This window comes from Megachile rotundata, chromosome 16 (genome assembly GCF_050947335.1).
Source record: "Megachile rotundata isolate GNS110a chromosome 16, iyMegRotu1, whole genome shotgun sequence".
NCBI lineage: Eukaryota > Metazoa > Arthropoda > Insecta > Hymenoptera > Megachilidae > Megachile > Megachile rotundata.
The window spans coordinates 2,767,674-2,779,240 of NC_134998.1; the positions used below are offsets into that span (position 1 = coordinate 2,767,674).

The following is an 11,567-nucleotide window of genomic DNA, read 5'->3' on the forward strand; positions in this document are numbered from 1 at the left end:
ATTAAATAAAGTGAATTAATGGAATCTACTGAAATATAATGTTTAACCTAACCAAACGTAATTAGCAGATCTAATCATAACTATCGTAAGAAAGTAATTGGCGTAACTTAACATAATAATAATAATTCACTAAAGTAATCAAACCTAACCCAGCAATCTAACGATCTAGCTTGATCTAACCTAACCCTATAAAATAATTAATTATTTATAATTATATCATAATTAAATCTAACGTAGCCAAAAAATTGCGCCAACTAACAGAGAACGATTTGCAGGTCCTGTATCAAAAATACAATAAACTCTCGTTATATTGCCATTTTTTATCAAACTTTCACACAATTGCGCTTTTGCATTATCGCAAAAAACAGAAATTAATGAAAACCGTAATATTAAATGAGACAACTTTCTGATAGAGCTAATACATGCAACTCCGATTGTGGCAATATAACAAGTGCCTGTCATATTACTATTTGAACGAAGTTGATGTCTAGTATAGTGAACAAAGACATTAAATAATTTATTATATACTTGAACAGTTATTAAATTCTTCTTATTTTCGTTTATGGCAATTTGTCAAGAGTTTGTTATATTTCTAATTTAATGAAGATGATGTCCTCTGTAGTGAACAAAAATAGTAAGGATATTTACTTACGCATATATGAACAGTATTTTATTATTTTGCTTCACGGCAATATAACAAGAGACTGCGGTATTATGTCGATAAAATTGATATTCAGTATAATACATCTGGACAGAATAAGTTAATAAGTCTTTGAATAACTTTGCAATCCTTCATTATCTTTCGCCGCGGCAATATAACGAGAGTCTATTTTAGTCATCTCATAAAGTTGATATTTACTATAACAGACGGTGAACAGTTTAATACATATGTAAACAATTATATAAATCATTATAATATTTTACTGTTGCAATATAACGATAATGCATTCGGTTACGACTGTAACAAAGTTGATGTTCAGAATAGAAAACTAAGATAACAAGTAATTATTCAACATTAATTACTTTACATATATAAGTAATTATTTAACCTTTTACATGTCCGCCTCTGGCAATATAACGAGAGTGTAGTTGATTACTACTATAAAAAATTGATATATAGAAAACAAAAACAGTAAACAAGTATACTAACGTGTATGCAAACTACTATTTAACCTTCTATCTTCGCCTGCGGCAATATAACGAGAGTGTAGTTGATTACTACTGTAAAAATTGATATCCATTATAGAAAACAAAAACAGTAAACAAGTATACTAATGTGTATGCAAACTACTATTTAACCTTCTACTATCTTCGCCTGCGGCAATATAGCGAGAGTGTGCTTGATTGCTACTGTAAAAAATTGACATCTACTGCAGAAGACAAAGATAGTAGACACATGCAATAATATGCATGCAAACCACTATTTAACTTTCTGTTGCCTCCGCCTACGGCAATGTAACGAGAGTGTACTTGGTTACTGCTTTAAAAATTGATATCCACTGCAGAAGACAAAGACAGTAAACATATACATTAATGTGTATGCAAACAATTATTTAACCTTCTACTGTCTCCCCATGCGGCAATATAACAAAAGTGCACTTAGTTGCTACTGTAACAACGTTGATACCCACCATAGAAGACAAAGACAGTAAACGTACACAATAATACATATGCAAACAGTTATATAACGCTGTATTATTCCCCTCAGTGGCAATAAAACAAGAATGTACTTGGTGACTACTGTAACAAAATTGATGTCCAATGTAGAGGACAACGGCGACAAGCACATGCATTAATGCACATGTAAACAGTTATGTAACCTTCTATCATCTCCTCAAGTTTCTACATGTTGCAAGGCAAACCCAGTTGTACGCACTACGTACTACAGTTTGGTAAAGTGATACTCAGGAAGTAATTTATGGAACTAAATGTGAAAACCCTAAGAAGTGTTAAATTGATGTATTCCCAATGTCGGCCGATCAAAAGTGTTTTTGTAACAGATTTGCGTAACTAACATCCGTGAGGACAATCACGTGTTTATAATTAAACGTTTTACGTAACGAGTTTCGCATTTAAACGGCACCGATTCTGTCGGTTACGCATCGATTAATGTCAATAGTCAGCTCCGAAGAACATTTCATTCCACCTCCTTTTTTTTTAACACAAAATCGTATAATTGTCTTAAGTAGGAGCAATTTACTTTAGTAATGAACCGAATTCTTAATTAATCAACTGATCAATTAGAATAATTACAAAATGAGAGTTGATTAGAATGTTTTAGATAAAATTCAAGATCTATACTTTCGTTTAAAGATCGTTAAGAAGGGTGTTCATAACTTTTTATTCAAAAAACAAATTTTTGTTGATCAACTTTTCGTCGAAACTAATTCTTCTATAAAATTAGTGAAAGTGTCATAAAAATGATAAGATTATCGTAAACCCTTTGTATCTGTTGGATCTCTTCGCGAAAAAATATCAGAAGGAAAGAAAAATTAAAATATGTAAGAAATAAATATTAACAAATTTAAATATGATTAAACCCCTTGCACTATGATTTATTTGTCAGATCAGTCAAAACTAACTAATCTACAATATTAAAACAGACAATGAAACTTAAAATGTTATGTCAATTTGGTTGATTATGCAAATTATAATTGAACTCCAAATTAAAGCGTATTCGTTCGAGTAAAATTGATCACGAAGTACAAGTGTGTCACGAGACTCGTCAAAATAGTGCAAGAATTTTTTTAAAGTCCTCCTAGACTCCAGGTGTCATGCACACGTTGTACCACTCTGTGGTCGGCCCTGTTCACGAGATCGCGAAGTGTTAAACAATCGACCGCAGATCAAACCAGAAAAGTCATCGAGTTCGCTCTTGGCGGGATGCTTTTTTGTCCATTTCATAAACCTCTTCACGGTCGAACGATGACGATGATGGCGATTACGGTTTTTTCATTTATTAAATTGCTCGAGCATCGTTGGTAACATTTGTCAGTGACTTCTTACTCCGCCACAAAAAGTAGATCGATGTTCACCGTTCCTTGATAGATCTTTCTTTAACACGATACCAACTGTAAAATATCTGTTTTTTTTTTCTATTTACAAATTTGAAATAAATTGTGAAGGTAGTTAAAATTAATTATTGAATACATTGTTAAATTTTTTTTAACGCGAGGCTTTAAATGGTTAGAGAAAGTTTTGATATTTTGGAATGTTTTGGGTATTGAGAAGACTTTTTTGAAAATTGAATTTGCTGTTTTAATGGTTTATGGAAAATTTTCGAATTTTCTGATTTTTTGAGGTTTTTGGATCTCAAGTTTACAAACCGTTAAGTTTCTTTCTTTATTAATTTTGGAGGTTTCAAATTTACTACTGTAATTTTTAAACTATTAAATTTTCGATTTTTCTAATTTTCTATTTTTACACATTCGTGTTCATAGTTTTCCAATTTTCAAATATACAAATTTCAAATTTTCACTCATCTGTATTTTCAAATATACAAATTTCAAAATTTCTAATTTTCACTCTTCTGTATTTTCAAATATACAAATTTCAAATTTTTAAATTTACAATTTAATGTATTTTCAAACATTAGAATTTCAAAGTTATCAATTTTCACTCTTTTACATTTTCAACTTTCCCAGTTTTCAAATTTTCAAACTAAACAGCAAATGTTTGTCTACATACTTTGAGAGGTTACGTGTCACGAAACGAATTGTTATGCACTACGGAATGTTAGTAAGTCATTAATTTCTTGATTCAGAAAGTGTTCTGATGCAAATGGTCGCCACATTGAACCTTTTCCGTAAATAGACAGTAAAATTAAAATATCTCCTAAACTAATGATTTTTTCACATAAATAGATTAATACTTTTTTGTAAAGAATATGAAGGAGTATCGGCTAATGCAATAAAAAATATGTGATTCCATTTAAAAAAACATTAATGGCCTTCATATGTCCTTTACACGTCCACCTACAAAAAAAATATACCACCATCACATGCCCCCTTCAAAACCATTCAATTTCATCAAAAACATTGTTTGCTATGAGCAATAATAATGACGCAAACTTAGATGGCAAAATGTGGCGAGCCACCCTGTATTTCTTCGTTATTGTTTTTCTGATATTATAATTTTTCACGCGTATAAAATATAGTGGGTTATTTAGAATAGCATTTTCAATATTCATAAATCAAGTGTAATTAACAAATTTTAAAGAGATCCATCCAAGTCGTTTTTCTTAAATAATAAATTCATTTAGTCTTTTAAAACTTATTGTATTTTTGTGTTATTTTAAATATAATAAGCTCCTATATTCCATCAGAAACCATACCCTATTTCCATTATCCAATCACAAAATTTTCAAGTTAATTCTTCAGTGATAAAATTTCAGCTGCATGCTATAAACACATAAACTCACAAACTAATTTAGCGAAACCAGCCTACCGCCAATTTATAATAACATTGGAATGCAAACGTTAAATTGGGAATGCAAATTTTCCTTTGAAAAAATTTGTTGCATAGTTTTCTATAATTATCAGAAATTGTATTGGTATCCCCTATAATTATGCACAGTTGGAACCCAATCTCCAAAGACAGTGCACTCTGTAAGATTAAATTGCATTCTACCAGTTTCAGAAATTGATAATTCATGGCCTCAAATATGTACACGGCGAAAGGTAACTAAAACGAACGGTACATTATCTAACGTTTACCTGAAACTATTCAGTGAATTGCAATAAAGTCGCTTGCGATATGAACGGCATATTTATCTATCTCTGATAAGGATCAGAACCACTGCTGAGGAAACTCGACCGAGTATTTCCGCTTGGCGGGAAACGGAAGTGGTTCTCGTTCAAGATAAACGATTCTATTTGCGCTTTTAACCTTGTTTACTCTCAGGTTTGTTAGTTCGAAAATATTCAGCAAATATGTTCAATCTCCGCCTTTTTCAGACATCGAGGTATAAAACTGATCTGCGTATTTTTAAATCCGATTTGCAGAATATTTTTGATTACATTTGAATAATTTGATAGGAATCGTTTACTTAAGAAAATAATAATTTCTTATAATCTTATACTTTTTTTGATATTTTTATTTAGAGAAAATAAAATATTTTTATTTATTTTTATTTATGTTATGTTAAATTGGCCATTTTTGATTTATGTGATTTATATATTTTGTATTTGTATATTTTAGGAATTTAGAATTTATATATTTTAAATAGTTTGTATTTTACATTCGTATATTTAAAAAATTTGGTATTCTGAATGTTTATACCTTGAATAATTTATATTTTCAATTTATATATTTATTTTTTTATATACTACGTGTATATCGTCACTTTGGTTAGCTCCTTCTCTATTGCGCGGGAAAATTCAAATAACCTTAAGGGAGTACAGTGTATTTTCTTTACATATATATTAAAAAATTTGATTTCCTGTATTTTTATATCGCAATAATTCATATTTTTCTGCACAAAAAGATTATTTCAACTATTTATACAACATACATCATAAAATTACTAGTTTTCAAAATACTGCACAATAAAAAGCCATTTTTCAAAAATTAGAAAAATTCAAAATTAGAATAACACGCATTAAGAATTCTAAACTGTTCGCAAAACATTAAAAATAGCTTATAAATACTCCGGTTGTTATCACGAATATAACTTGAAAGGCGTAATCCCTAATATCAGCTGCAAAGTATCGATTGAATTGTCGATGAGTCATCAACAGTCGCATTATTAATTGGATTTCAATCAGAAATCGCTGACATCAGGAAGTCTATTGATAGACATCAGCCAGTAAGGTGTCAAGCATCTGAACTCCAATACGCCAATAATTGTTCCTATTTTTCAGTATAATTGTTTCATCACAATCGTAGTTTATAAATATTAATAAATTTCGTGTGTAACTAAGGATAGCATATTACATAACAGAACTCACTCTAAACACGTATTTTGTTCTTACTCGCGATTATTAAACGAATTCCTGAAATATTTTTCTTAAAATTTAACACCAAAACTACCAAACTGGTCAAATGACCGCACCACAAGTTTGTTATTACAAGGTACACATTTTCTTAAAGTACATACATGTTCGTTAAAATCAACATTGATTTTCATCAAGATAAGGAATAAATGTGTGTACTAATTTATGTTTCGTCGTTTGTTTATTTATTTTGTAACTTCATTTTTAATTTCAAATTAAGTACACATATATCGGTAGTGTTAAACGTTTGTTCACATTGACGCACCTGGTGCGTCTTATAATAATCTTACAGTTGTAAAAATTGTTGTGAAATGAGCTCATCGAAATCCTTGCAATCCGCTTGTTATCCGTTTATTTACTACGTAATCCGCTTCCGATTCGTTTTTAATCCGCTCGTACCCTACTCGCCGCTCTAACTGTCTTCTAATCCGCACACTCCACTATTTACTACTCAAACTGTTCTAATCATCCAATAATACGCTTCGAGTCTACTTGTGATCTGCTCTTTACCCTATACAGCTCTTAATTGCCGTAGAGTACGCTTCCAATTCGCTCGCTGTATTAGAAAACGCTTAGTTCGCGCTAACTGTCGCATAGTACGTTAATCCACTTCAGCTGTCACATAATACGCTTTCAATATGCTGTGCACCATTACTCGACACCAGCTGCGTTGTATTATGCATCTAGCACTCTTGCTTTGTAACTCGTTTTGTCTTCTCTAACTGTCCATAGTGCTCTTCTAGTCTGCTTGCATCTCTGTACTCCATTTACTTCACTTCGATTGCCCTAAGTACGCTAGTAGTCCACTTCGACAATCTCATAATACGCTTCAGTCCACTTGTTTCGTCATTCAACGTTTTGTCTTCTCTAATTGTTACATAGTGCTCTTCTAGCCTGCTTTCGTCATTACACGTCATTTTGTCTGTACAAGATGCCTCATAATACGTTTGCAGTTCACTACGACTGTCTCGTAGTATAGTGTCTGCTTATTTTGTTACTGAACATTTTGTCTTCTCTAACTAACCCTAGTTCTAGTCTGCCTTTCTCATTATGCAGCATTTAGGTCCGTTTAACTGCCTTATAATACGTCTGCAACCCACTGCTATCTCGTATGCAGTCCACTTCTTTCGCTATTCAACGTTTTGTCTTCCCTAACTGTCCTATAGAATCCTTTCTTCAATCCATTTACCTGATTATATGCCATTTTAACTGATGGAACTTCCTCATAGTATACATGCAGTCAATTGATTTACAATACCCATTTAATTTACTTATTTTATTATTCAACAGCATTTCCACTCTGTCACACTTTCCACTCGTTTCATATAGTCTTCTCTAACTGTCCTATGCTTCTCTATTCTTGCAACATTTATCTAATCTGCCTATCTCATTCCACGTTTTGCACTTCACTTATACTCTTTGCTATCTGTCTCCGTTTTATCTTCTTAAATTTCTTCAGGGCACTGCTCTGAAATCGACTCTTTTCATCCTATTGTAGTTTACCTTGATACATCTTTGCAGATTTATCTCACATTTCCTCGGGGTATTGGTCTGAAGTTAGCCCTTTGCATCACAACTGCTATTGTAGTTCACCTTGATACATCTTCAAAGATTTATTTCACATTTCCTCAGGGCATTAATCTGAAGTCAACTCTTGGCGTCATTACTACAGTCCTGGTTGATCTTGATACACCTTAGAAGATTTATCTCGCATTTCCCCGGGGTGCTGGGCTGAAGTTAGTCCTTTACATCAGAACTATCGTAGATGACCTTGATACATCCTCGAATATTTATCTCATGTTTCCACAGGGTATTGATCTGAACTTAGCCCTTTGCATCATAACTGCTATCGTAGAGGATATTTATATATCCCAAGATTTATCGCACATCTCCATATTGATCTTACCCCTTTGCGTCATGACTGCAGTTCTAATTGCCCTTGACACATCTTTGAAAATTCATCTGTTTTTTTTCCTCAGGATGTTTATCTGAAGTTAACTTTCTGCAACGTAACTGACCTTGACACATCTTAGAAGATTTATCTTACATTTCCTCAGATTATTGATCTGAAGTCAGGTTTTCGCATCAATTACTAAAATTTTGTATATTTACTTTAATGTATTTTTGAAGTTCTACTCCATGTGTTCGAATAGTCGATATGTGTTCTAAAATTGAGATTAAAAATGAACATTCTAATTCTTCAGTCGTATTATAGAATCACAGTATTGAGATCAGAATCTTGATTGATCTTAGGTCAGAACTTTGGTCAGAATCTTAAATGGTCAAAGATCAACCTAGGCCACTATCTTAAATAGTTAAAGATCAGCCTAGATCAGAATCTTGAATGATCAAACATCAGCCTAGGTCACAATCTTAAATGATCAAAGATCAACCTAGTTCACAACTATGAATAGTCAAAGATTAACTTAGCTCATAACCTTGAATGATCAAGCATCAACCTAGGCCACAATCTTAAATTGTCGAAGTTCAACCTAGGTCACAATCTTAAATGGTCAAGGATTAACCTCGATCAGAATCTTGAATGATCAAACATCAACCTAGGTCACCGTCTTGAACAGTCAAAGGTTAACCTAGATCATCTTGGATGATCAAAGTCTAGACCACATCCCTGAAGTATTTTACCACATATTTGATTGATCAGTGTTCATTTGTTATATTGTTGGCTAAATTTCTGTGCAGGTCCGCGCTGCAGACGTTGCACAAGGTGTCCAGTAAGGCACGGGAGCAGAACTACTTCCTAGGTGGCCTGTCACATGACTGGGTCAGCTACTATGAGCAACGAATCGAGAGCGATCGCTCGTGTCTCAACGAGTGGCACGCTATGGACAGTCTGGAATCGCGGAGACCACCGTCGCCGGATAGCGTGCGCACCAAGTGAGTTTTTTCTTCACCTTTTTGCCCTTCCTTTGCGAAAGATCCGTAACATAGAACCTATATCATGAAAAGCAGGTTTCAAAATCGGAGATTAATGGTCCCACAACTCACTGTTATTAAATCGTTCAGTGGAAATACGGAGCTAGACCCTTTGTTCATAAGTTGTTCTGGACCAATGTGGAAGTATATTGTTTAGATGAAGGTGGACATTTAAATCCTAGTGTACTATTTGGGTTAATTTAGTCATTTAGATCAACGTGCAGTTTCAATTAATGTGGACATTTAAGTCAGATGTCATTGTTTCAACATAGGTGCTGTTAAGACCTAGTTTGGGTTTATGTAATCATTGGGGTTACAGTGCACTGTTTGGACCAACATAAATATTTAAGTTATAATTTGGACATATATGGACATTTACTCATATACTACTTGAACTAATGTGATCATTGCGTCGTTGTGCACGTTTAGACTAATGTGGGCATTCGACTTATAATATATTATTTGAAGAAAGAGGAAATATTAAATTTTAGCATACTATTTCAACCAGTGTGATCATTTAGATCATAGTACAGTTACACCGCACATTTCAGTCATGATACATTTTTCAGACACACTAGGAAATTTAAATGTCAATGTATTTTATAGACTGTTGCCGTTTTGGTCACAGTGTATTGTCTCAGCCAATGTGGATGTTTAAGTTATAGTATGTTGTTTGGACAAAGAAAAACATTAAAATCCTAATCTACTATGTAAGCCAATGTGATTATTTAAGTCATAATATGCTGTGTAGATTATTGTAGACATTTAAGTCTCAGTATACTGTTTGAAACAATGTGGACATTTAAGTCTTAGTATACTGTTTGATACAACGTGGACATTTGAATCAGTATATTATTTGGACCTCAGTAAACATGTAAGTCACGTGCACTGTTTAAACAAAGTAGATATTTAAGTCATGATATACTATTTGGTTCAGAACAAACATTTGAGTCATATCGCGCAGTTTGGATCAAATAAACATTCAAGTTATATTGCGCAGTTTGGACCAAATAGACATTTAAGTTGTGTACTCTTTTAAAAGTACATTTTTGGAAAAAACAAACATTTAAGCCATAATAAATCTTTTGGTCTAATGTAAACAAGTTATAGTGTATTGTTCAAATCATAATGGACATTTAAGTTGTGTTTGAATCAAGGTGGACATTTCAATTATAGTACACTTAAAAAATTTTGTATAGTACAAATTAGAAATATTTCTCATTGTTCAAATACTTAGCCATTTAATTAGTAATCAAAAATCGTCATATATCAAAATCGTAATATATTCTTCGTTTGAACATCGTAGGCCCAGAGAGAGGGACGAGACTGAACGCGTGATCCGATCGACACTGAAAGAGATCATGATGTCGGTGGACCTCGACGAGGTAACCTCGAAATACATTCGAGGTCGTCTCGAGGAAGACCTCGACATGGATCTCGGGGAGTTCAAGCCGTTTATCGATCAGGAGATGCTCACCATTCTGGGTCAAATGGACGCGCCGACGGAAATATTTGACCACGTTTACTTAGGAAGCGAGTGGAACGCCAGTAACTTAGAGGAGCTCCAGAAGAATGGGTTAGTTGCTCTCTTCCTGTTATCTAAAAACCCTTAATCCTTTCACTAGCAATACCACTTTCAATTCTTTCTGCTAACCCAACTGTGAATACCAAAACAGATAACAGTTGTCTTCCTGAAACTACCTATGAACGCTAACGCCAATGAAACTTCGAAACCCTTTTCATTCTTAAAAATCCTTGTATAATTTCACATGTCAATTCTTCGTTCCAATTTGTAAATTAAAATTGTGATAATTAAAATTAAGATTGTAACTTAAAACTGATCAGCAAAGTAGTGAACCAAATAAATTCAAGCCAGTACCAAGCATCTAATACAGAACTTCCCCAACCGTGAGCTAATACTTCAGAAACAATAATTGAAGAATTATCAAAAGATACAGCTTAAGTCTCTGCAATAGTATATAGGAGAATAATCCACATTCCTGACCTAACCCAAATTAAAAATAAATATATTTGTTAAACTTTGATATCTGTTGGCTTTTTCAGTGTGAGGCATATCCTGAACGTTACTCGGGAGATCGACAACTTCTTCCCCGGGATGTTCACGTACTTGAACGTCCGCGTATACGACGACGAAAAGACGGACTTGCTGAAGCACTGGGACGATACGTACAAGTACATCACGAAGGCGAGGAAGGAAGGCTCGAAGGTGTTGGTGCACTGCAAGATGGGGGTTTCCAGATCCGCGTCAGTGGTGATCGCGTATGCAATGAAAGCGTACAATTGGGACTTCTCGCAGGCCTGGAAGCACGTGAAGGAGAAGCGTAACTGCATCAAGCCTAATAACAGCTTCCTGCTGCAGTTAGAGACGTATCAGGGTATCTTGGATGCCATGAAGAACAAAGAGAAACTTCAAAGGTCGAAGTCGGACACGAACTTGAAGTCTCCCACGTCGACGAAGGATCAGACCAAGAAGGAAGAGAAGTCTGACAATGTGGACAATGGGTTGCAAGCTGTTTCAGGTTCGGAACTGAAGAAGAGCAGTCAGAGGCCGAAGAGTTGGTCGCCGAACGTGCAGATCACTGAAACCATGTTGCCTTCTGGTATGAAGCGTTTTAAATC

At 33.8% G+C, this 11,567-nt stretch overlaps 1 protein-coding gene across 6 annotated transcripts in view; it reads left to right on the plus strand.

The window, feature by feature from the left end:
- ssh (Protein phosphatase Slingshot) overlaps nucleotides 1–11,567 on the plus strand; it is a 163,079-nt gene that overhangs the window by 147,800 nt on the left and 3,712 nt on the right. For all 6 annotated transcript variants that reach the window (XM_012283647.2, XM_012283649.2, XM_076541163.1 and 3 more), the window contains 3 exons: nucleotides 8,694–8,888; nucleotides 10,234–10,503; nucleotides 10,992–11,548. In XM_012283647.2, coding sequence (XP_012139037.1) covers nucleotides 8,694–8,888; nucleotides 10,234–10,503; nucleotides 10,992–11,548 — 1,022 coding nt within the window. The remainder of the gene's footprint in view (nucleotides 1–8,693; nucleotides 8,889–10,233; nucleotides 10,504–10,991; nucleotides 11,549–11,567) is intronic.